This window comes from Camelus ferus, chromosome 3, assembly GCF_009834535.1.
Source record: "Camelus ferus isolate YT-003-E chromosome 3, BCGSAC_Cfer_1.0, whole genome shotgun sequence".
In the NCBI taxonomy this organism is placed as follows: Eukaryota; Metazoa; Chordata; class Mammalia; order Artiodactyla; family Camelidae; genus Camelus; species Camelus ferus.
In genome coordinates, this window is record NC_045698.1 from 115,807,602 (window position 1) to 115,832,129 (window position 24,528).

The 24,528-nt window shown below is 57.1% G+C and overlaps 1 protein-coding gene across 50 annotated transcripts in view; it reads left to right on the plus strand.

Annotated features, from left to right (window-relative positions):
- Positions 1-24,528, plus strand: part of OBSCN (obscurin, cytoskeletal calmodulin and titin-interacting RhoGEF) — a 169,429-nt gene that overhangs the window by 93,907 nt on the left and 50,994 nt on the right. For 16 of the 50 annotated variants that reach the window (XM_032477303.1, XM_032477305.1, XM_032477304.1 and 13 more), the window contains 26 exons: positions 233-496; positions 815-1,078; positions 1,635-1,898; positions 2,161-2,424; positions 5,595-5,858; positions 6,179-6,442; positions 6,761-7,024; positions 7,581-7,844; positions 8,168-8,431; positions 8,751-9,014; positions 9,559-9,822; positions 10,142-10,405; positions 10,724-10,987; positions 11,315-11,578; positions 12,137-12,400; positions 12,718-12,981; positions 13,858-14,124; positions 14,342-14,608; positions 14,714-14,986; positions 15,600-15,872; positions 16,181-16,377; positions 16,549-16,624; positions 19,243-19,515; positions 20,535-20,801; positions 23,101-23,373; positions 23,985-24,260. In XM_032477303.1, the coding sequence (XP_032333194.1) occupies positions 233-496; positions 815-1,078; positions 1,635-1,898; positions 2,161-2,424; positions 5,595-5,858; positions 6,179-6,442; positions 6,761-7,024; positions 7,581-7,844; positions 8,168-8,431; positions 8,751-9,014; positions 9,559-9,822; positions 10,142-10,405; positions 10,724-10,987; positions 11,315-11,578; positions 12,137-12,400; positions 12,718-12,981; positions 13,858-14,124; positions 14,342-14,608; positions 14,714-14,986; positions 15,600-15,872; positions 16,181-16,377; positions 16,549-16,624; positions 19,243-19,515; positions 20,535-20,801; positions 23,101-23,373; positions 23,985-24,260 (6,666 nt within the window). The remainder of the gene's footprint in view (positions 1-232; positions 497-814; positions 1,079-1,634; positions 1,899-2,160; positions 2,425-5,594; positions 5,859-6,178; positions 6,443-6,760; positions 7,025-7,580; positions 7,845-8,167; positions 8,432-8,750; positions 9,015-9,558; positions 9,823-10,141; positions 10,406-10,723; positions 10,988-11,314; positions 11,579-12,136; positions 12,401-12,717; positions 12,982-13,857; positions 14,125-14,341; positions 14,609-14,713; positions 14,987-15,599; positions 15,873-16,180; positions 16,378-16,548; positions 16,625-19,242; positions 19,516-20,534; positions 20,802-23,100; positions 23,374-23,984; positions 24,261-24,528) is intronic. The other 34 variants (XM_032477334.1, XM_032477345.1, XM_032477351.1 and 31 more) reach the window with 31 other exon arrangements.

Here is a 24,528-nt window from a genome sequence, read left to right on the forward strand (position 1 = left end):
CAGAGCTGTGTTTTCGTGTCCAATTATTGACTTGATGGCATCTCCCTGAACTCATCCCACCTTCCTGGGCTGTTGTATGAACCATGAGAAACCAGCATCTGAGCTTCTTCTCTCCCAGTGTGTCACTGCTGGTTCTGGCCTGTTGTCCTGTTGGTCTCTGTCTTTTCCTCTGTCATGTCATGTCCTGTCTCTAAAGTTCTCTGATGTTCTATGTCTGTCTGACCCTCCCCAGCCCTGCCTGCCAAGTTCACAAAGGACCTGAAGAAGGAAGAGGCCACAGAAGGGGCAACAGTCACGCTACACTGTGAGCTGAGCAAGGAGGCCCCTGTGGAGTGGAGGAAGGGGCCAGAGGTCCTGAAATCTGAGGACAGAGTGAGCCTGAGGCAGGAAGGAGTCATGTGTGAGCTGGAGATCCGTGGCCTGACCATGGCAGACGCTGGGGAGTACTCGTGTGTGTGTGGGCAGGAGAGAACCTCGGCCACGCTCACCGTCAAGGGTAAAGATCACGTGTGGCCAAGCAGAGCTGTGTCTGGTGTCCAATTGTTGATTTGATGGTATCCCACTGCATTCATCCAAACTTCCTTCCTCATCTGAGTATCACCCTCTTCTCTCAGCTCCATGGAATTCCGTCCACCTTTCTGGGCTGTTCTGTGAACCAAGAGAAACCAGCATCTGATCTACTTCCCCCTCAGTGTGTCACTGCTGGTTCTGTCCTGTTGTCCTGTTTGTCTGTGTCTTTTCCCCTGTCATGTCGTGTCCAGTCTCCAAAGTTCTCCTGAGACTCTGATGTTCTATGTCTGCTGACCCTCCCCAGCCCTGCCTGCCAAGTTCATAAAGGGCCTGAAGAAGGAAGAGGCCACAGAAGGAGCCAGAGCTGTACTGTGCTGTGAGCTGAGCAAGGAGGCCCCCGTGGAGTGGAGGAAGGGGCCCAAGACCCTCAAATCTGAGGACAGAGTGAGCCTGAGGCAGGAAGGAGTCATGTGTGAGCTGGAGATCCGTGGCCTGACCGTGGCGGATGCTGGGGAGTACTCGTGCGTGTGTGGGCAGGAGAGAACCTCGGCCACGCTCACCGTCAAGGGTAAACACCACATGTGGCCGAGCCGAGTTTTGTTGGTGTCCAATTATTGACTTGATGGCATCTCTCTGCACTCATCCCACCTTCCCTCCTCACTTCAGCATCATCCTCTTCCCAGAGCTCCATGGAGTTCCTTCTGCCTTCCTGGGCTGTTGTGTGAACCAGGAGAAACCAGCATCTGAGCTGCTTCCCACCCAGCATGTCACTGCTGGCTCTGCCCTGTTGTCCTGTCAGAGTCTGTGTCTTTTCCTTTCTCTTATCCTGTTGTGTCCCACAATGATCTCTGGAGAATCTGATGTTCTCCACACCTTCCAACAGGCTCCAGCCCTGCCCACCAGGTTCACATGAAACATGAGGCCTGTGGGGTCCAGGGAAGGGGCCACAACCACAGCTTGAGCAGGGAGGGCTGAGAAAAGCCACAGTCCTCAGTGCTGACTGGCACAGCCAGCATGTGGCCCCTGTCCAGTTGGGCTTTGTGTCTTCTCTGTGATGTCCACGTCCTACCTCATCTGTGTGCTCAGGGAGTGCGATCATGCTCATGTCTCTCCATCCTTCCCAGCCCTGCCCATCAAGTTCACAAAGGGCCTGAAGAAGGAAGAGGCCAAGGAAGGGGAAACAGTTACACTGTGCTGTGAGCTGAGCAAGGAGGCCCCCGTGGAGTGGAGGAAGGGGCCAGAGATCCTCAAATCTGGGGACAGAGTCAACATGAGGCAGGACGGAGTCGTATGTGAGCTGGAGATCCGTGGCCTGACCGTGGCGGATGCTGGGGAATATTCATGCGTGTGTGGGCAGGAGAGAACCACGGCCATGCTGACCATCATGGGTAAAGACCACATGTGGCCAAGCAGAGCTGTGTTTGGTGTCCAATTATTGACTTGATGGCATCCTACTGAACTCATCCCACCTTCCTGGGCTGTTGTATGAACCATGAGAAACCAGCATCTGAGCTGCTTCTCTCCCAGTGTGTCACTGCTGGTTCTGGCCTGTTGTCCTGTTGGTCTCTGTCTTTTCCTCTGTCATGTCATGTCCTGTCTCTAAAGTTCTTCTGAGACTCTGATGTTCTATGTCTGTCTGACCCTCCCCAGCCCTGCCTGCCAAGTTCACAAAAGGCCTGAAGAAAGAAGAGGCCACAGAAGGGGCAACAGTCACACTACACTGTGAGCTGAGCAAGGAGGCCCCTGTGGAGTGGAGGAAGGGGCCAGAGGTCCTGAAATCTGGGGACAGAGTGAGCCTGAGGAAGGACGGAGTCGTGTGTGACCTGGAGATCCATGGCCTGACCATGGCAGACGCTGGGGAGTACTCGTGCATGTGTGGGCAGGAGAGAACCTCGGCCACGCTCAACATCAAGGGTAAAGACCATGTGTGGCCACCTGAGTGGCTTCTCTCTGACACCTGTTCTCTGCTCTCCCAACGTCACTGCTGCCTCAGAGTCACGATCACCATCTGTCTGATCCATCCCACAAACACACTGGCCAGCCCTGTCTAGAATCAGTGGGTGATGCAAAGACCCTATAGGGAGGCACCAGCAGACAGATGTCATGGTCCAGGAGAGCTGCCCAGGGCCACTGGCATGTGACTGGGGCTCTGGATGTTGGGCTCTGGAACCCAGGCGTGGGGTTGGGGGCATTCATGGGATTGGCAGATATGCACAGGAGGGCTGAAGTACAGCATTGAGGGGTTCAGAGAGGAGGTGGTCAGACAGGCCAGGCCTGCTTGTGCGTGGTGACAGCATTTGATTGAGCTTGGAAATTGTGTGAAACCTCTGAAGAGCTCTGTCTCAGACAGCTTGGCTGAATAACAGCTATCACAGACAGGTGACTTACGGCATACATTTATTGTTTAATAGTCCTGGAGGCTGGAAGTCCAAGATCAAGGTGTCTGCAGGGTTGTTTCTTATGAAGCCTCTCTCCTTGGCTGGTAGACAGCCATCTCTCCCTTTGTCTTCACCTTAGTCATTCTTCTCTGTGGGTCTGTGTTCTAATCTCCTCTTCTTATGAGGACACTTACAAGTCAGGTTAGATTAGGGCCCACCCCAGTGACCTCATTTTCTAAAAGACCTTATCTCCAAATAAATTCATTCTGAGTTCTTGGGGGTTCAGACTTAACATATGTATTTGAAGGGAGATGTGAGTCAGTCCACACTATTCTATCCTCTTGCCCCCCAAAATACATGTCCTTTTCACGTGCAGAGTACATTTACCCCATCCCCCCAATCCAAAAGTCTGAACCCATTTCAGTGTCAGGCTAAGCCCAAGGTCTCACCTAAATCAAATGTGGGTGAGATGGGAGGTAAGATTCATCCTGAGGCAAGACTCCTCTCCAGCTGTAAAACTATGAAATCAGATGAGTTATGCACTTTTCCAAAATACATCAGTGGGACAGGCATGGGATAGATAATTCACATTCCAAAAGAGAGGAAACAGGAAAGAAGAAAGAAGCCACTGGTCCCATGGAAATCCAACACTTCGTAGGACAAGTTCTGTTTGATTTTAGCTGGAGAATGGTCCCCTGGCTCAGTGCTCCGTCTCCTGGGCCCCTCAGAGTGGTGACCTCACCTCCTTGGCCCTGGGCAAAGGTGGCCTGACCCTCTGGGACCATGGATGCAGTGGCAGCCCTGCTGACCTCCGAATTACCATTGGGGTTATTCTTCCCAACTTTGAAGGGTAACGCTTGTTCCCAGCTGGATGGCTCTACTGGGCCATCCTGTAGAAACCGCAGCGTCTGAAAGCTTCCATCACTTTGTGCCCTTCTGTGCCTGACTCGTGGCTAACAGTCTTTCTGCTGGCATAAAATTCTCAAAAGCCTTGTTGGTCTCCCGTACAATTCGCAGGATTCCAAGCCATCAGAGCAGAGCACATTCCACACATCCGTCCTGAATAATTCCATCTCTACTCCTGGCTTTGTAGAGATGGCTAATTGGCTCCAGGAGTCACACTCATAATCTCTTTACCAAGTGATTTTTCAGGCACACCCTTGGCATCCTCTCCAGAAGAGGCTTTCTCATTTTTCTTTTTTGCAATTTCAGTGGGCTGAAAAATTTCTAAATCTTCAACTTTTGGGTTCCCTTTGCTTAAATACTTCCTTCTTTGAAATGGCTCTTTTTTACCCCTCACATTTTATCATAAGCAGCATGGAGGGATCAGTCTGTGCCTTCAGTGTTTGGCTTAGGAATCACCTTAGCTAAATAACCAAGTTCGCTTGTAAGTTCTACCTTCCACAGAACTCTGGGATGCAATTCAGCCAAATTCTTCACCACTTTATAAAAGAAATGCCTTTCTTCCAGTCTCCAATAACACATTCCTCATTTCCATCTGAGGCCTCACCATAAGCACCTTTGGCATCCGTATTTCTACCAGTAATCTCTTCAAGGTAATCTACATTTATTTAACATTGCACCTTAGAACCTTTCCAGCTTCCACCCATCACCCAGTTCCAAAGCCATTTCCATAATAGTGTATTTGTTACAGTAGCGACCCACTCCTGGGATCAAAATCTGAATGGTTTAACAACATAACAGTGGCTTAAACATTAGAAAAATTTTTCCTACCAGTCCTGGAAGCTGGAAGTCTGAGATCAAGGTGTAGGCAGAGCTGGTTTCTCCCAAGACCTCTCTTCTAGGCATGTAGATGACTATCTTCTCCCTGTGTCCTCATGGTCATTCTTCTGTGCCCTAAACTTCTCTGCTTATAAGGACACCAGTCATGTTGGGTTAGGTCACACCCCATTGACCTCATTTTACCTTAGTCATCTCTTTAAAGACCACATTTCCAATACATCTTCATTCTGTGCCCTGGGGATGTGGCTCCAACATATGAATTTTGAAGGACACGATTCATCCCACAACAGGATATAACCAGGGTGGGCCCTGGTCGTCTGGAACTTGTGAAGCTCACACTCTGCCTGGAGTTGGGAGGGAGGAGAGGACAGACGGCAGGGTGGAAGGCCAGGGGTTCCAATGGGGTCTAGAAGATCTGAGCCAGGAGAATGGAAGTCCAGTGGGGTCAAAAAGTGAATGTGTGAGGTGGAGGAGGTGGGGCCTGTTATGGGGAGGGAAGGCATGCAGTGGGTCCAGGGGTGGGCAGTGCTGGATTGACGCTCTACCTGGGATGGGGAGCACAAGTGAGGGGTGTCAGTGGGGCACTGGGTGTCATGTCTAGAAGGTGCCTCTCAGGGGTTCTCCCAAGAGAGATGTCAATTGCATGGTTGCACGTGTGGGCTGTGAGCTGGAAGGGCGTGGCTTGGACTCTGGGTGCAGGTGAGGTTAGGGCTTAGTCTGTATGAAAAGATAGAAGCAGGACAGATGTCCACTGAGAAGCTGAGAGGACTGGATAGAGCCAGTCCCCTGCTGCTCTGCACCACTGTCAGCAAGGTGCAGGAAGATCTCACTGTCAAACATGCAATGATCTGCCGCTTCCCACATCCTCCACCCTTCCTGCTTCTGTTCCCATCCTGAATGTGCAGGTCATACCCCCAAATCCTACAGATGATTGATGGCTTCTGTACAACTAACTCTCTGCAGCCCTGCCTGCTCGGTTCATCGAAGACTTGAAGACCAAGGAGGCCACAGAAGGGGCCACAGCCACACTGCACTGTGAGCTGAGCAAGGAGGCCCCCGTGGAGTGGAGGAAGGGGCCGGAGACACTCAGAGCTGGGGGCAGAGTGAGCCTGAGGCAGGACGGGGCCATGTGTGAGCTGGAGATCCATGGCCTGACCATGGCGGATGCTGGAGAGTACTCGTGCGTGTGTGGGCAGGAGAGAACCACGGCCATGCTCACCGTCAAGGGTAAAGAACACATGTGGCCAAGCAAAGTTCTGTTTTGGTGTCCAATTATTGACTTGATGGCATCTCCCTGAACTCATCCCACCTTCCCTCCTCATCTCAGTGTCACCCCATTCTTATAACTCTGTGGAATTCCTTCCACCTTCCTGTGCTGTTGTATGAACCATGAGAAACCAGCATCTGAGCTGCTTCTCTCCCAGTGTGTCACTGCTGGTTCTGGCCTGCTGTCCTGTTGGTCTCTGTCTTCTCCTCTGTCATGTCATGTTCTGTCTCCGAAGTTCCCCTGAGACTCTGATGTTCTATGTCTGTCTGACCCTCCCCAGCCCTGCCTGCCAAGTTCATAAAGGACCTGAGGAAGGAAGAGGCCACAGAAGGGGCAACAGTCACGCTACACTGTGAGCTGAGCAAGGAGGCCCCTGTGGAGTGGAGGAAGGGGCCAGAGGTCTTGAAATCTGAGGACAGAGTGAGCCTGAGGCAGGAAGGAGTCATGTGTGAGCTGGAGATCCGTGGCCTGACCATGGCAGACGCTGGGGAGTACTCGTGCGTGTGTGGGCAGGAGAGAACCTCGGCCACGCTCACCGTCAAGGGTAAAGATCACGTGTGGCCAAGCAGAGCTGTGTCTGGTGTCCAGTTGTTGACTTGATGGTATCCCACTGCATTCATCCAAACTTCCTTCCTCATCTGAGTATCACCCTCTTCTCTCAGCTCCATGGAATTCCGTCCACCTTTCTGGGCTGTTCTGTGAACCAAGAGAAACCAGCATCTGATCTACTTCCCCCTCAGTGTGTCACTGCTGGTTCTGTCCTGTTGTCCTGTTTGTCTGTGTCTTTTCCCCTGTCATGTCGTGTCCAGTCTCCAAAGTTCTCCTGAGACTCTGATGTTCTATGTCTGCTGACCCTCCCCAGCCCTGCCTGCCAAGTTCATAAAGGGCCTGAAGAAGGAAGAGGCCACAGAAGGAGCCAGAGCTGTACTGTGCTGTGAGCTGAGCAAGGAGGCCCCCGTAGAGTGGAGGAAGGGGCCCAAGACCCTCAAATCTGAGGACAGAGTGACCCTGAGGCAGGAAGGAGTCATGTGTGAGCTGGAGATCCGTGGCCTGACCGTGGCGGATGCTGGGGAGTACTCGTGCGTGTGTGGGCAGGAGAGAACCTCGGCCACGCTCACCGTCAAGGGTAAAGACCACATGTGGCCGAGCCGAGTTTTGTTGGTGTCCAATTATTGACTTGATGGCATCTCTCTGCACTCATCCCACCTCCCCTCCTCACTTCAGTGTCAGCCTCTTCCCAGAGCTCCATGGAGTTCCTTCTGCCTTCTTGAGCTGCTGTGTGAACCAGGAGAAACCAGCATCTGAGCTGCTTCCCACCCAGCATGTCACTGCTGGTTCTGCCCTGTTGTCCTGTCAGAGTCTGTGTCTTTTCCTTTCTCTTATCCTGTTGTGTCCCACAATGATCTCTGGAGAATCTGATGTTCTCCATACCTTCCAACAGGCTCCAGCCCTGCCCACCAGGTTCACATGAAACATGAGGCCTGTGGAGTCCAGGGAAGGGGCCACAACCACAGCTTGAGCAGGGAGGGCTGAGAAAAGCCACAGTCCTCAGTGTTGACTGGCACAGCCAGCATGTGGCCCCTGTCCAGTTGGGCTTTGTGTCTTCTCTGTGATGTCCACGTCCTACCTCATCTGTGTGCTCAGGGAGTGCGATCATGCTCATGTCTCTCCATCCTTCCCAGCCCTGCCCATCAAGTTCACAAAGGGCCTGAAGAAGGAAGAGGCCAAGGAAGGGGAAACAGTTACACTGTGCTGTGAGCTGAGCAAGGAGGCCCCCGTGGAGTGGAGGAAGGGGCCAGAGATCCTCAAATCTGGGGACAGAGTCAACATGAGGCAGGACGGAGTCGTATGTGAGCTGGAGATCCGTGGCCTGGCCATGGCGGATGCTGGGGAATATTCATGCGTGTGTGGGCAGGAGAGAACCACGGCCATGCTGACCATCATGGGTAAAGACCACGTGTGGCCAAGCAGAGCTGTGTTTTGGTGTCCAATTATTGACTTGATGGCATCCTACTGAAATCATCCCACCTTCCCTCCTCATCTCAGTATCATCATCTTCTCTTAGCTCCATGGAATTCCTCCCACCTTCCTGGCTGTTATATGAACCATGAGAACCAGCTTCTGAGCTACTTCCCTCCCAGTGTATCACTGCTGGTTCTGTCCTGTTGTCCTGTTTTCCTGTTGGTCTCTGTCTTTTCCTCTGTCATGTCTTGTCCTGTCTCTAAAGTTCTCCTGAGACTCTGATGTTATGTCTGCTGACCCTCCCCAGCCCTGCCTGCCAAGTTCACAAAGGACCTGAAGAAGGAAGAGGCCAAGGAAGGGGCAATGGTCATGCTGCACTGTGAGCTGAGCAAGGAGGCCCCCGTGGAGTGGAGAAAGGGGCCGGAGACCCTCAGACCTGGGGACAGAGTCAACATGAGGCAGGACGGAGTCATGTGTGAGCTGGAGATCCGTGACCTGACCATGGCAGATGCTGGGGAGTACTCATGCGTGTGTGGGCAGGAGAGAACCTCAGCCATGCTCACTGTCAAGGGTAAAGACCATGTGTGGCCAAGCAGAGCTGTGTTTGGTGTCCAGTTATTGACTTGATGGCATCTACCTGGATTCATCCCACCCTCCCTCCTCATCTCAGTGTCACCCCATTATTGTAACTCCATGGAATTCCTCCCACCTTCCTGGGCTTTTGTGTGAACCATGAGAAACGAGCACCTGAGCTACTTCCCACCCAGGATGTCTCTACTGGTTCTGTGCCATTGGCCTGCTGGTCTCTGTCTTTTCCTCTGTCATGTCATGTCTTGTCTTCAAAGTTCTTCTGAGACTCTGATGTTCTATGTCTGTCTGACTCTTCCCAGCCCTGCCTGCCAAGTTCATTAGGGACCTGATGAAGGAAGAGGCCACAGAAGGGGCCACAGTGATGCTGTGTTGTGAGCTGAGCAAGGAGGCCCCCGTGGAGTGGAGGAAGGGGTCGGAGACCCTCAGAACTGGGGACAGAGTGAGCCTGAGGCAGGACGGGGTCCTCTGTGAGCTGAAGATCCATGGCCTGACTATGGCAGACACTGGGGAGTACTCGTGCGTGTGTGGGCAGGAGAGAACCTCGGCCACACTCATCGTCAAGGGTAAAGACCACGTGTGACCAAGCAGAGCTCTGTTTTGGTGTCCAATTATTCACTTGTTGGCATATACCTGGTATCATCCCATCTTCCCTTCATCTCAGTGTCACCCTGTTCTTGTAACTCCATGGAATTCCCTCCACCTTCCTGGGTTATTGTGTGAACCAGGAGAAATCAACATCTGAGCTACCCCACTCCTTGTGTCACTGCTGGTTCTGCCCTGCTGTTCTGTAAGAATCTGTGTCTTTTCTGCTGTCCTGACCTGTCCCCCAATGATCTCTGGAGAATCTGATGTTCTCCACACCTTCCAAATCTCTCCAGCCCTGCCCACCAAGTTCACATGAAACATAAGGCCCGAGGAGTCCAGGGAAGGGGCCACAACCACAGCTTGAGCAGGGAGGGCTGAGGAAAGCCACAGTCCTCAGTGTTGACTGGCACAGCCAGCATGTGTCCCCTGTCCAGTTGGGCTTTGTGTCTCTGTGATGTCCACGTCCTGCCTCATCTGTGTGCTCAGGGAGTGTGATCATGGTCATGTCTCCATCCTTCCCAGCCCTGCCCATCAAGTTCACAAAGGGACTGAAGAAGGAAGAGGCCAAGGAAGGGGCAACAGTTACACTGTGCTGTGAGCTGAGCAAGGAGGCCCCCGTGGAGTGGAGGAAGGGGACAGAGATCCTCAGACCTGGAGACAGAGTCAACATGAGGCAGGACGGGGCCGTGTGTGAGCTGGAGATCCGTGACCTGACCATGGCAGATGCTGGGGAGTACTCGTGCGTGTGTGGGCAGGAGAGAACCTCGGCCACACTCACCGTCAAGGGTAAAGATCATGTGTGGCCAAACAGAGCTGTGTTTGGTGTCCAGTTATTGACTTGATGGCATCTCCCTGCATTCATGCCACCTTCCCTCCTCATCTCAGTGTCAACCCCTTCTCATAGCTCCATGGAATTCCTCCCATCTTCCTGGGCCTTTGTGTGAACCAGGAGAAACCAGCATCTGAGCTACTTCCCACCCAGGATGTCACTGCTGGTTCAGTGCCATTGGCCTGCTGGTCTCTGTCTTATCCTCTGTCGTGTCATGTCCTGTCTCCAAAGTTCTCCTGAGACTCTGAAGTTTTATGTCTGTCTGACCCTCCCCAGTCCTACCTGCCAAGTTCATAAAGGGCCTGAAGAAGGAAGAGGCCACAGAAGGAGCCAGAGCTATACTGTGCTGTGAGCTGAGCAAGGAGGCCCCCGTGGAGTGGAGGAAGGGGCCCAAGACCCTCAAATCTGAGGACAGAGTGACCCTGAGGCAGGACAGAGTCATGTGTGAGCTGGAGATCCGTGGCCTGACCATGGCGGATGCTGGGGAGTACTCGTGCGTGTGTGGGCAGGAGAGAACCTCGGCCACACTCACCGTCAAGGGTAAAGACTACATGTGGCCAAGCAGAGCTGTGATTGCTGTCTAATTGTTGACTTGATGGTTTCTCCCTGCACTCATCCCACCTTCCCACCTCATCTCAGCATCACCTTCTTCTCTTAGCTCCATGAAATTCCTTCTACCTTCCTGGGCTGTTGTGTGAACCATGAGAAACGAGCATCTGAGCTACTTCCCACCCATCATGTCAGTGCTGGTTCTGTGCCGTTGGCCTGCTGGTCTCTGTCTTTTCCTCTGTCATGTCATGTCTGTCTCCAAAGTTCTCTCAAGACTCTGATGTTCTATGTCTGTATGACCCTTTCCAGCCCTGCCTGCTGAGTTCATAGGCAGAATGAGAAGCAAGGAAGCCACAGAAGGGGCCACAGTCACCCTGCACTGTGAGCTGAGCAAGGAAGCCCCTGTGGAGTGGAGGAAGGGGCTCAAGACCCTCAGAGCTGAGGACAGAGTGAGCCTGAGGCAGGACGGGGCCGTGTGTGAGCTGGAGATCTGTGACCTGACCATGGCGGATGCTGGGGAGTACTCATGCGTGTGTGGGCAGGAGAGAACCTCGGCCACGCTCACCGTCAAGGGTAAAGACCACATATGGCCACACGGACTGCTGTTTGGTGTCTGCCCATCCCTTCTCTGCTCTCATTTTCCTTTTCTACCCTGCTCTCTCAGTGTGTCCTGGTGTTCCTTTCCTAATTATATCATTGTCCCTGTCTGGCTCCCTGGCTGTTCTGTGGCACATGTATAGATTGGATCTTTTAAAGTCACAGTCCCGGGAGTGTGCTGGGTGCACCCATCAAGCGGTCTATGTCCTCCTGACTTGTGTGTCTTCTGTGTACTGTCCACAACCTGTTTTTTCTGTGTGTTCAGGAACATGATAGTGTTTGTGTCTTTCTGACCATCTCTAGCCCTGCCTGCCAAGTTCACAAAGGACCTGAGGAAGGAAGAGGCCACAGAAGGGACCACAGCTACACTGCGCTGTGAGCTGAGCAAGGAGGCCCCCGTAGAGTGGAGGAAGGGGCCCAAGATCCTAAAATCTGAGGACAGAGTGACCCTGAGGCAGGACGGGGCCGTGTGTGAGCTGGAGATCTGTGACCTGACCATGGCAGATGCTGGGGAGTACTCGTGCATGTGTGGGCAGGAGAGAACCTCGGCCACCCTCACCGTCAAGGGTAAAGACCATGTGTGGTCCAGCAGAGCTCTGTTTTGGTGTCCAGTTACTGACTTGATGACATCTCTCTGTACTCATCCCACCTCCCCTCCTCCCTTCAGTGTCAGCCTCTTCCCAGAGCTCCATGGAGTTCCTTCCACCTTCCTGGGCTGTTGTGTGAACCAGGAGAAACCAGCATCTGAGCTGCTTCCCACCCGTCATGTCAGTGCTGGTTCTGTCCTGTTGCCCCTTTAGAGTCTGTGTCTTTTCCTTTCTCTTATCCTGTTGTGTCCCACAATGATCTCTGGAGAATCTGATGTTCTCCACACCTTCCAACAGGCTCCAGCCCTGCCCACCAGGTTCACATGAAACATGAGGCCTGTGGGGTCCAGGGAAGGGGCCACAACCACAGCTTGAGCAGGGAGGGCTGAGGAAAGCCACAGTCCTCAGTGCTGACTGGCACAGCCAGCATGTGGCCCCTGTCCAGTTGGGCTTTGTGTCTTCTCTGTGATGTCCACGTCCTACCTCATCTGTGTGCTCAGGGAGTGCGATCATGCTCATGTCTCTCCATCCTTCCCAGCCCTGCCCATCAAGTTCACAAAGGGCCTGAAGAAGGAAGAGGCCAAGGAAGGGGCAACAGTTACACTGTGCTGTGAGCTGAGCAAGGACGCCCCTGTGGAGTGGAGGAAGGGGTCAGAGGTCCTCCAGTTTGGGGACAGAGTCAACCTGAGGCAGGACGGAGTTGTGTGTGAGCTAGAGATCTGTGGCCTGATCATGGCAGACGCTGGGGAGTACTCGTGCGTGTGTGGGCAGGAGAGAACCTCGGCCATGCTGACCATCATGGGTAAAGACTGTGTGGCCAAGCAGAGCTGTGTTTGGTGTCCAATTATTGACTTGATGGCATCTCCCTGCACTCATCCCACCTTCCCTCTTCATCACAGTGTCACCCCATTCTTGTAACTCCATGGAATTCCTTCTGCCTTTCCGTGCTGCTGTGTGAACCAGGAGAAACCAGCATCTGAGCTACTTCCCACCCAGCGTGTCACTGCTGGTTCTGTCCTGTTGTCCTTTTGGTCTCTGTCTTTTCCTCTGTCACGTCATGTCCTGTCTCCAAAGTTCTCCTGAGACTCTGATGTTCTATGTCTGTCTGACCCTCCCCAGCCCTGCCTGCCAAGTTCACAAAAGGCCTGAAGAAGGAAGAGGCCACAGAAGGGGCAACAGTCACGCTACACTGTGAGCTGAGCAAGGAGGCCCCTGTGGAGTGGAGGAAGGGGCCAGAGGTCCTGATATCTGGGGACAGAGTGAGCCTGAGGAAGGATGGGGCCGTGTGTGAGCTGGAGATCCGTGACCTGACCGTGGCAGATGCTGGGGAATATTCATGCGTGTGTGGGCCGGAGAGAACCTCGGCCACGCTCACCGTCAAGGGTAAAGACCATGCATGTGTGTCCACGTGGACTGTGGGCTGGTGTCTGTACATTATCTTCGTATCATCTCTTTGGCTCATCAGAGCCCTTATGTCGGTTTGGTCATTCCAACTGGCATCCCCTTGGCATCTCCTGGCACCCATCTCATTCAGAAGTTGTGCTGCTGTTCAGGTCCAGTCTGTGTGTCTGTCCCTCCCAGCCCATTTGCCTCATCAGCTGTGCATTTGTTCCTGTCAGGCCCTGGCCTTTTGCAGTTTGTGTGGTCGTGTGAAACTGCGTTGTGCAGTTTCCCCTGTCTCCTGTGTGCGTACCTGTCACAGCGTTGTTCAGTGTCCCACTGTGTCCGGATCTCCAGCCATATGTCCCCATTTGGCCTGCCCTTGTGGTAGGGGTGTAATTCCCACCGTATTCCCCTCCCTGTCCCACCCTCATGCACTCAGCTCTCCTCCCATGCTCTGCAGCCTCTAGTTAGGATCTGAAGGTCATGGCCCTGCCCTAGAGGTACAAGGAGATCCCCCGTCCCCTCAGTTTTGATGACCTGGAGGAATACAGTGCTGCTTGTGGGCTTCCTGGGTGGAGGTCAGCATGAGAGCAGCCAGGTCAGATCCAGAAGTCCTCTCATTGCTCCCACTTCAGTCTTTCCTTCCCCCTAAAGTGAACCCAGGCCTGTGGCCCCATTCCCACCCCCAGCCTCCAGGAGCCCATGGCAGGGGGTCCTATGGGCAGGTCAGGCAGCGGGGGTGAAGCCACGGGTCACACCCGGCCTGTGCCCTTAGTGGGGCTGACTGGGTGCTAAGGTGTCAGTCTACTGGCTGGGTGCCTGGGCACCAGTCTTGGGGCTAACCTATGTCTCCCCCTACCCCACCTCACCCCGCAGCCCCGCAGGTGGTGTTCAGGGAGCCACTGCAGAGCCTGCAGGCTGAGGAAGGCACGTCAGCCACCTTGCAGTGTGAGCTGTCGGAGCCCAGTGTCGCTGTGGTCTGGAGTAAGGGTGGCCTGGAGCTGCAGGCTGACGGGCGCCGTGAGACACGGCGGCGGGGCTGCGTGGCAGAGCTGGTGCTGCAGGACTTGCGTCGGGACGATGCTGGGGAATACACCTGCGCCTGCGGCTCCCAGGCCACCAGCGCCACCCTCACCGTCACAGGTGCGCCCTGAGGCCGGTGGCCCTGCCCTCTTTCCCGGATTCACATGTCGTGGGGGATGCTCGGGGCTGCAGCTCCAGCCTGGAAGTCTCATCTGAGGTGACACGGGGGCTCGCACATGGCGAGGCCGACCTGGCCTGAAGCTCTTCCCTGCCTCCCCCCCCACCCCCCACAGCTGCTCTGGTACCTGCCCTCATGCTTTCCCCCCATCCCCTGCAGCTGCACCCGTGAGGTTCCTTCGGGAGCTGCAGGCCCAGGAGGTAGACGAGGGCGCGACGGCACGCCTGCGCTGCGAGCTGAGCCGGGCAGGTGGCAGCGTGGAGTGGCGCAAGGACTCCCTGCAGCTCTTCCCCTGCGCCAAGTACCAGATGGTGCTGGACGGCACAGCCGTTGAGCTGCTGGTGCACGGCGCCGAGCAGGAGGACGCCGGCCACTACACCTGCGACACGGGCCATGCCCAGAGCACCGCCAGGCTCTCTGTCCGCGGTGAGTTCCTGCTGGCCCCCCTGCCCTCCCCGGGCCCCTCAGTTCCCCGTGGAGCAGGCAGGCGCCTTGCTCAGCAGCCCTAAGCGGCCCTTCTCGGCCCGGCAGCCCCCAGGCCTGTGTTTAAGACGGAGCTGCAGAGTGCAGAGCAGGAGGTGGGCGGTGTGGCCCGGCTGTGCTGCCAGCTGAACGACTCGGAGCCTGGGGCCCCTGTGCTGTGGCTCAAGGAGGGTTTGGAACTGCAAATGAGTCCCAAGTATGAGATGCGGCGCCAGGGGACCACATGTGAGCTGCTGATCCACGGGCTTGAGGCCAAGGACACTGGGGAGTACACCTGCATGGTGGGCAGCCAGAAAACCCTGGCCTCCCTCAAAGTCAAAGGTGAGCCCTCCCTGCCACACGCATTTCCCTTAGAGCTGCCCTGGGAGCACACTTTTGCCGGGTGCTGTTCCAGGGGTGCCCCGAAGGCCCCTGGTGTATGAGCTTTCTCTGCTCATTTCTGTACCACTGTGGTGCTGATGGCCCAGAGAAGAGTGTTGACAGGGAGGAAACCGAACCCGTAGCCCCTGAACACTGCCCCGCCTCCCACCCCCATCCAGCCCGTGGGGCAGCCTGGCCTGGGCCACCCTCACTGAGCTCTTGTCAGTCTGTCCCGAAGGTCTTGCCTCCCTGACATCCCGGCCAGAGCAGGGCTGGCCACAAGGTGGGAAGGAACAAAAGCAGTCCACCATCCCACAATCCCTTACCTGCTTCCTCTAAACAGAGCTGCCTCCGCCCAGCCTCTGCCTCCAGCAACTCAGTGTCATGGGAGGGAGCTGAGTTTGTGAGCAAATTGTGAGCAGTGTCATGTGGGGCAGATAGAGGCTGTGGCTGGAGAAGATCATGAGAGTATCTAGGAGGGCTTCCTGGAGGTGGGGTGGGGGTGGGGAGGCATGGGAGCTTGGCCCAGGTGCTCTGACCTGGCTGGTAAAGGCCCCCTTCGCCCACACCGCAGAGCCCGAGGTGACCATTGTGCGGGGCCTGGTTGACATCGAGGCACAGGCCGACGGGGAAGCAGAGTTCAGCTGCGAGGTGTCTCGGGCTGGGGCCGTGGACGTGGAGTGGCGCCTCCAGGGCCTGCCACTGCAGAGCAACGAGGTGACGGAGGTGGGCTTGCAGGGTGGCTGCACCCACACACTGAGGCTGAAGGGCGTGACTCCCGAGGACGCAGGCACTGTCTCCTTCCACGTGGGCCTCCACACATCCTCTGCTCAACTCACCGTGCGAGGTAGTGGAAACCGGGCCTCCCTGCTCACTGCGCTTGGGGTCAGAACATCCTGGCCCTCCTTGGACCAGGCCCTGTCCAGGGACTGTGACTGACAGCAAGGTTTCTTGCCTTTGTGGGATGGGGAACTGGCAGTGATTCTGGGGTGGCCCGAGATATTGGGGTAGAGTGGTGCCTAGTGTGCTTGACTTCAAGAATTGGGGCTGGGGTGCTGGGCGCACCATCAGGTGCACCTCCCTGCTGGTGGGGAGGGGGGCTTCCCAGCCACGGAGGCTGATGCCACGCCTTCACCTCACTCCCACCCTGTGCAGTCCCTGAAGTGACCATCTTGGAGCCCCTGCAGGATGTGCAGCTCAGCGAGGGCCAGGACGCCCACTTCCAGTGCCGGCTGTCCAGGGCTGTGGGCCAGGAGGCCCACTGGGCCCTGGGAGGGGTGCCCCTGCAGGCCAACGAGATGAACGACATCACAGTGAAGCACGGCACACTCCACCTGCTCACCCTGCACAAGGTGGGGTTCCCCGGACCTGCCCGGGTCACATGGTGCTCCCATGGGGCCCTCCTCCCACCCCAGGGATGGAGGGGAAAGATTCCAACTCCAGTCAAATTGGGCTGGAGACTTGCAAGCAGAGATGGTCAGAGTGGTGCTGCCAGGCTCACACCCCCATCTCTGCTCCCACAGGTGACCCTTGAAGATGCCGGAACCATCAGTTTCCAAGTGGGTTCTTGTAGTTCAGAGGCTCAGCTGAAGGTCACAGGTGGGCAGCCCCATCCTCCACCCAGTCCCATTGCTTCTAAATGTCTGTGCTTCCTTACCCAAGGAGCTGTTGGCAGGTGGTGAGGCCAGAACCCTGGGCCATCTAGCAGTGAAATTACCTTGCGGTGGCAATTTCCCACCCTCGACTAAAGTCACTGGAGGTGGGCCAGCCAAGATCAGCTTGACAAATTCTGGTGTGTGGGACCAGTGCTGTCTGTAGGAGGGGGATGGGGAGTCTGGCTGCTGAGGACTTTGGCCCTGGTGGGAGAAGCAGGGCCTTGTGGACTTCTGCCCTCCATGCAGCTACTCCTGTGACACAGGTCCCTGTGCTTCTGTCCACGCTGACACACACCTGCATACCTGACAGGCTCCCAGCTACTGATACAGTAGCACGCCGGTGACATGTGAATTGTTTGGGGCATAGTTTACACGGCCCCAGACTTGCAAATAGGATTTAAGTACCTTCAACTTGGGTTACACATTGTCCCCGGAGTTGGTCATCTCTGAGTTCCTAGTCCTGAGAGACCCTCCTCTGGTGTCCTACTCCTGGTTCTCATACTAGTTCCATCCATCCATCCATCATCCTCTCATCCACCATCTACCCATCCATTTATCTATGCATACATGCATCCATCCATACCTCTGTTCCATCCATCCATTCATCTAGCATTCATCTATTCAACTATCCATTTATCTACCATCCATCCATCATCCATCCATCCATCTGCCCAACCACCATCTATTCATCCATCATCCCTACATTTATCCATCCATCATCTACCCATCCATCTACCATCCATCATCCATCTGCCATCCATCCATATAACCACTATCCTACTACCATCCATTCGTATGTTTATCCATCCAACCATCTATCCATTCATCACTCATCTATCCATTCATCCTCCCATCCATCCATCCATTTATCCATCCACCATCCATTCACCCACCATGTACCCACCCATCCACCATCCATCCATACATCCATCCACCATACATTAATCTGTCATTCCACCATACATTTACCCATCTACTGATCCACCCATCCATCTATTATCCATCCATCCACCAGCCACCCGTATATCTATATATCCATCTACCATTCATCCGTCATCCATCACTTATCCACCATCAATTCATTCACCCATCCATCTATTTATCCACCATCCATCCATCTATCTATCCACCATCCATTCACCTTTCCATCCACCCACTATCTATCCATCATCATCTATTTACTATCCACCTTGAGAGGGAACAGATGCAGCTCTGCCCTGAGGGAGTCCCCAGCCCTCTGGGAGAGTTGTACATAAAGACAGAGTGTGTCCTGGGTCCCAGGTGTCCCCCCCCACCCCTAGTCTTCACATGGCCAGCTCTGTGGCCTGTGGGGTTGAGAAAGGCTCCAGAGTGTAGTGCCCTCAGGGAGCGGGGAGGGAAGCAGCTCAGGGGTAGAGCGCATGCTTAGCATGCATGAGGTTCTGGGTTCAATCACCAGTACCTCCATTAAAAGAAGAAAAATAAATAAATAAATAAACAAGCAAGCCCATAACCCAAATATAAAGTACACTTTGGGGGGAAAAAAGAGTGCAGTGCCGTCAAGTTGAGTGATAGGAGAGGGGCAGTATCCTGGGTGCCCTGAGCTGGGCCAGCCCAGGAGAGCCTCATGTGTGTGTCAGAGTGCACATCTGTGAGGGGGAAGCATGGAGCTGGGGTGAGCCTTGCAGATCCCACTGAGGGCTGTGCCTTGGCCCCTCCCAGCCAGGTGTCCCCAGTTGGGGCAAGCTGGTTGTTGTACAGAGCTTCACGGGCAGAGCCATGAGGATAGGGCTGTGAGATTGGGTGACCCGGCAGGTGGCATATATACGAGCAAGCTTGGGAACCGTGCTGGAGATGCAGATGGGGAGCTGGCGGAGCAGGCTGGGGATGCAGTTAGATGTGCACACTTGGGAGAGTGTGGAGCAGCTGGTGAGGGGCTGGGACTGGGGTGTTGCTGGTGCAAGCCTAGGAGGGGCGTGGAGGGCTTCTGAGGCAGGTACAGGGGCACAGAACAGGCATCTGGGAAGCCCCCTGCTGTGTGACAGGTCAGGGGGACATTGCCATTCTGCATTAGTGTCCCAGAGTCTTAGGGCCAGAGGGACCTCAGGGGACATCTGGGCAAATGGTCATCTGGAAATGGGAGAAGCGTCTGCTTCCATACCGCCAGGGAAGAAGGGTTCACGTCCCAAGGCAGGTTCCCTCCCTCTCAGAGAGGTAGACCCCATGGCTCTCCTCTCTAGCCCACACCCAACCCCACGTGGGACTTGGGGCTTGTCAGTTCTGCCTTCTGAAAAGGGAGTAGATGCAGGTCATTGGTCTCCTTTGGTGAAACTGAACATTTTCTGAAGGGGGCTGTGGGGTGCAGGGGAGATGAACTGGTTCAGCTATGGGTGGTCTCCATGTCTCATTCTGTGAGCAGGGGGAGCCAACTGGCCTGGATGGATCTCTAGATTCCAGTCCCCCCAGAATGGTGGACCCCAGGGTGGCCCTTGCAGACTTGAGGTTGCCCCCAAATGGTGGACCCCACCGTGGCCCCACAGACCCAGGGCACCCCAGCTTCCCTCCTTTTGCCCTCTTGCACAGAGGCAGCGCGGTGCCTGATACGTGGCTTACAGAACGTGGACGTCTTTGCGGGGGAGGTGGCCACGTTCTCCTGTGAGGTGTCCCGTGCAGGTGGGCCGGAGGCCCGCTGGTGGCTGGATGGGACCCTGCTGCAGGACGGCCCCCAGAGTGCCATCTCCGTGCGTGATGGGACCTTCCACTCCCTCACGCTCTCAGGCCTGGGGGTTGCCGACTCGGGCACCATCACCTACCGTGCAGGGCCCCTGGTCTCCACGGCCAAGTTGTTGGTCAAAGGTACCAGCCGATAGAACCCGGCCCCACGCTGGCGCTTCTGCCCTGCTGCCCCTGCACGCTTCCTGCGGGCTCCCAGGGCGGGGATTCAGGGACTGGCCCCCAGGAGGCAGACTGGGCACTTGTCCACGGGTGCCAGGAGTGGGCACTGTGGGCGGGCTGCAGTCCCATCTTATGGATGAGAAAGAAGGCTGGACTCAGAGCAGTGAAGCTGCAGGCCGACCCCGAGCCCACCTGCTCACAGGGCCCTGGGCACTGCTGCCTGCCGGGCCACCACTCTGCCGCTGCACCTCCCTCGGGCACACACCAGAGAGCAGCCTGGAGGCGAAGGCAGCTTTCCCGGCCCCCGGCATGGCCTGCACTGTCCTGGCTTGTAGCTGCTTTCCCCGCTGCGGGCTTGGTCAGGGTTTTGTGCCCTTTGGGAAGAGCTAGCCATTGGGGTGGGCAGTGGGCTGCCAGGGACCCCCATCCTCAGTCCACTCGCAGTGGGGTTACAGAGCACTCCTGGAACGTGGGCCAGCTGGCCTCCTCCATGCTCTTGCAGAATGAATGTGGTTGTTTGCGCAGATCCGAGGGGCAAATCACGTGTTGCGTAGGATTTCAGCAGGAGGAAATGGGATGGGGGCCCTGAGGTCGTGGAAGCAGCCCCTGGAGAAGGGAGAAGTTGGGCTGGGGGTACCAGGTGCCCAGTGGAGCTGTGGATGCTAAGTGGGCCCAAGAGCTTGTGTCCAGCTGGGGCAACATGTGCCCTGGGCCAGCGGAGGTGGGGTCTCTGGGGGCAACAGTGGCTGGACGGGGCCCAGTGGATGGAGGCCGAGCCAACGGTGCCATCTGCCATGGGTGGGGGGGGTGTGGGGGCAAGGTTTGCCCCACGTGGGGGGCCCTGGGCCCCCGTGGTGGGGCCCCTTTCTACCACAGCCCTGCTTTTGCTTGCCTCGGAGTCACTGGCACTGACTGCAGGGTGGGGGTGGGCTGCAGCCACACCGCTCCAGCTGATGCGTACCTGGCCTGTTGGCCAACAGATCCCACAGTGGAGGTGGTCAGTGCCATGCAGGATCTGGCAGTGGAGGAGGGTGGCCCGGCCGAGCTCCTCTGCCAGTACTCACGGCCCGTGCAGGCCACATGGAAGATGGACGAGCAGGAGGTGTGCGCCGACGGGCGCCGAGTCGTCATAGAGCAGGACTGGACCGTGGCCAGGCTGTCCTTCAGGCCGGCCTTGCCCTGTGACAGTGGCATCTATTCTTGTGAGGCCGCGGGCACCCGCGTGGTGGCCCTGCTCCAAGTGCAAGGTGAGGCCGCCTGGCGGGCAGCCCCAGGCCCCGCGCAGCTGCGGTGCAGCTCATGTGGAGCCATGATGGTGGAATCGCTGGCTGGCTAGAAAGATGGGATCCCAGCGGGCAGATCCTGGGCCCTGAGCCCACCCAGACCCTCTCTCCTCCCCCAAGCAGCCTGATAGGACAGGATGGCTGGAAAACCAGGGCAGAGGCTGCACGTGAAGAATCTGCATCCAGAACACCTGGGGGGAGGGGTCGAGGTGGAGTTTGGCAGGGAAGCTGCCTCTAGGCAGGCAGGTGGGTGGGCAGGGCTGAGGGCTGGGAGCCCTAGGCGGGGCTGTGTCCTCGGAGGAGGAGGGCCACAGGGCAGGCCTCCCTGAAGAGCTGGTTCTGATCCCAGCTCTGCCCCTTCCCAGGCTATTCACTCAAAGGGTCCTCTGATCCCCGTGTTCCCATCTGCAGCAGCAAGGATGCGCTGTGAGGGGGCAGGGAGGGGAGACGGTGGGCTGCAGCCGTGCAGGGGAGGAGGTGGCATTCGGCTGCAGCCTCTTCCTATTTGGGAAAATCTGAAATGTTCTCGGAGATGAGTTGGCAGTTGTCAGGCAGTTATGAAGGGGCCCGTCCAAGCTGGGATGAGCAGGTGGGACCTGGTTTGGGCCGCTGGCCGCCTGAGGTCACTCACACTCATTCACACACCAGTTCAACAATTAAGTTTTTTAAACACTTTTTTGGGCTCCTGGGGGCATAATAGCAAACCAACAAAAATGCTTCCTTTCAAGGGTGACAGACATCCCTGTGGGAAGTGAAGGAAGACGTGGTAGGAGTAATGGGTGGGTGGGGGGAGCTGCAGTGTGCACCTGGGCCTGAAGGAGGCGGCGGCGGTGGGGGGGGCCTGTTAACATCTGGGGCAGAGCATTCAGGGCCTCAGGCAGGGAGTAGAGAACAGAATGCAGAGAAGTAGCTGACGGCAGGCGGGAGGTCTCAGAAGCTCACTTCTGCTTTAAAATCTGGGATTTTATTGAGACAAAGCGGTCTTGATCCTTGAATGGGAGCTAAGGAGGGCGAGCTCCAGCAGCGACCGCAGGCCCAGCCTCCCCCCGCACCCCACCCATCCCATCACGGCCAAGAGCAGCCGCAGCCCTGATCTGATGGGCTGGTCGCCACCCCCCAGGCACACGGAGATGTGGGGTGCACCCCCAAGCCCCTGTTGGCTCTGTCGGTCCTGACTCGGGGAGGAGAGGAGCAGGGATGTCGGAGAGTCTAGGGTATGAGCTGACCTGGGCCAGGAGGGTGGCGAGGAGAGGGATGTGGATGGGCCCTGTGGGTCCTCTGCTCTGAGATGCCCTCCCCGCTTAACTCCCCGGGAGACCTCCGTCCAGAGGGAACACCTCTGCTTGAGGGGGGTGTGGCCTCTGTGGACAAGCTGGGAGGGAGCATCAGGGCTTTGTGCTGGTTCCATTTAGGGTGCACACCCCCGACAGCAGGTGGGGTTGTGGGCCTGGAGCTCAGGCCAGGCTACCACCACTCTCAGTGACCGCAGCGGCTCCTCGTTACTGTGTGGGTCAAGGCCAGACTTCCCCAGCGTCCTGGACAGCCCTGGGTCACCTGGTACTCCTTTCCTGCCTGGCTTTACCCCTGCCTGTTGCCCCCGGTCTGGCTTTGTCCCCTCTTGTCACTCCTCCTGCCGGGACACCTCCACCACCTGGCTCAGCCATGCCTGGCCTCACAGATCCACCCGATCCAGGAAGCTCCCCCTGGACTTTGAAGCTCACTGGCGTCGCCTTCAGTATAGGCAGCCTGTTGTGGGAATGGGCCGTCGGAAGTGGCTCGTCCCCCGTGGGGACCAGGCACTGAGCTGGGGCTGGGGCCTGGCATGCCTAGTCCTGACCTCATGGCTTCCACGAACAATGTGTAGAGTTACTACTTATTGTATACTGGCTGTATGTACACAAGAATTAGGGCAGAGGTCTGTCTGGTCGACTGGAGTTCAGGGAGCAGCCCGGCAGGTCTGGGGCTGAGAAAGAAAGGGAGCCTCACTGTGGCCTCCAGTGAGTTTTCAGTCTGAACATCCGTGCGGCATCTTGCCCCTCCCCAGCCACAGGCCTGGTGACGGGGTAGGGGTGGGCGGGGCCTCAGGAGGCCCCTGTGTGGCTACTCCAGGTGGACACGCAGCCGCCCCCCACCTGGCTGCCCTCTGTTAGGCCCTTGGTCCTGGGCATTGGCGGAGGGGGTGTGTCTCCCCCACCTGACTGTTGGGGGTGCTGGGCTGCGGGAGCCCCCCAGCGTGTCTTGAGCCGCCCCCCTCTCTCCGCAGCCAAGAACACGGTGGTGAAGGGCCTGGAGAATGTGGAGGCACCCGAGGGCGGCGAGGCGCTGTTCGAGTGCCGCTTGTCCCGGCCAGAGGTGGCCGCCCACACCTGGCTGCTGGACGACCAGCCGGTGCACACCTCCGAGAACGTCGAGGTGGTCTACTTCGACAACGGCCTGCGGCACCTGCTGCTGCTCAAAAACCTGCGGCCGCAGGACAGCTGCCGGGTGACCTTCCTGGCGGGGGACATGGTGACTTCTGCATTCCTCACAGTCAGAGGTTAGGGATGTGGGTGCGGGAGGGTGGGCTGGGGCCGAGGGGAGGCGAGCATAGGTGGCTGCAAACCCCTCCCCCAATGCCCCACTGCAAGGGGGGCGGCTGGTCCTGAGACCCCTCCCATGGGGTACCCTGCTTCGGGGGGGAGGCGCTGAGGCCACAGGGCGGGGCATGGGTCTCTCAGGCTTCTCCAGACACCCCACTGCGGGGGCGGGGGCCTCTTAGGTCCCCCCCCACCGGATGTCATGTAAGGGGGCGGTCCCAGTGGGGCACAGGGTACTGAGACCTCTCTCACCAGATGTTTGGTGGCGAGAGTTGGGGAGGAGTGGGGCGGAAGTGGGGGGTAGGTTTCTGACACTCCCCTCAGTGGGTGCTGGGCAGCTCGGCCCTGAAGGGAGCCTGCGGCCTCGGAGAAGGAATCGGTTTTGAGACTGACCCCCGGAGCCTGGGGCCACCAGCGTGGGGTGGCAGTGTTGGGGACACAGATCTCTGAGACCGCTCCCACCGGAGGCTAGGCCCCCTCCTCTGTGTGAGGGTGATGGGAGCGGGCAGCGTGGGTGTTTCTGAGCCCCCTCGGCCCCGGTGCTCACGCTGCCACCCCATCCTGCCCCTAGGCTGGCGCTTGGAGATCTTGGAGCACCCCCGGGATGTGACCGTGCGAACCGGGGGAAAAGCCAGCTTCAGCTGCACGCTCAGCGAGGCGGTGCTGGTGGGCGAAGCGACCTGGTACATCAATGGGGCTGCCGTGCAGCCGGACGATGCCGACTGGACAGTCACCGCTGACGGCAGCCACCACTCCCTGCTGCTGCACCGGGCCCAGCTGCGCCACGCCGGCGAGGTCACCTTTGCTGCCCGGGATGCCGTGGCCTCGGCCCGGCTCACTGTGCTGGGTGGGTGATGGGGGCCTGCCTGCTGCAGCTTGGGTCCGGGGCTGTCCGGGAGACGGGTGGGGGGACAGGAGGTTCCAGCCCCAGAGGCTACGGGGAGCTCTCGGGGGTCCCCAGTGCTAGGTGGGCTTCGGGCACTCAGTCTCTTCAAACACATGCTCCTCGCCACCTCAGAAAGTCTGGGCTGTGGGGCACGGTGACGCACAGGACTCCGGGTTAGGAGGGTGGCCCACACTGCACCCTGAGCAGACCCCAGGGTGAGCAGGGCTGG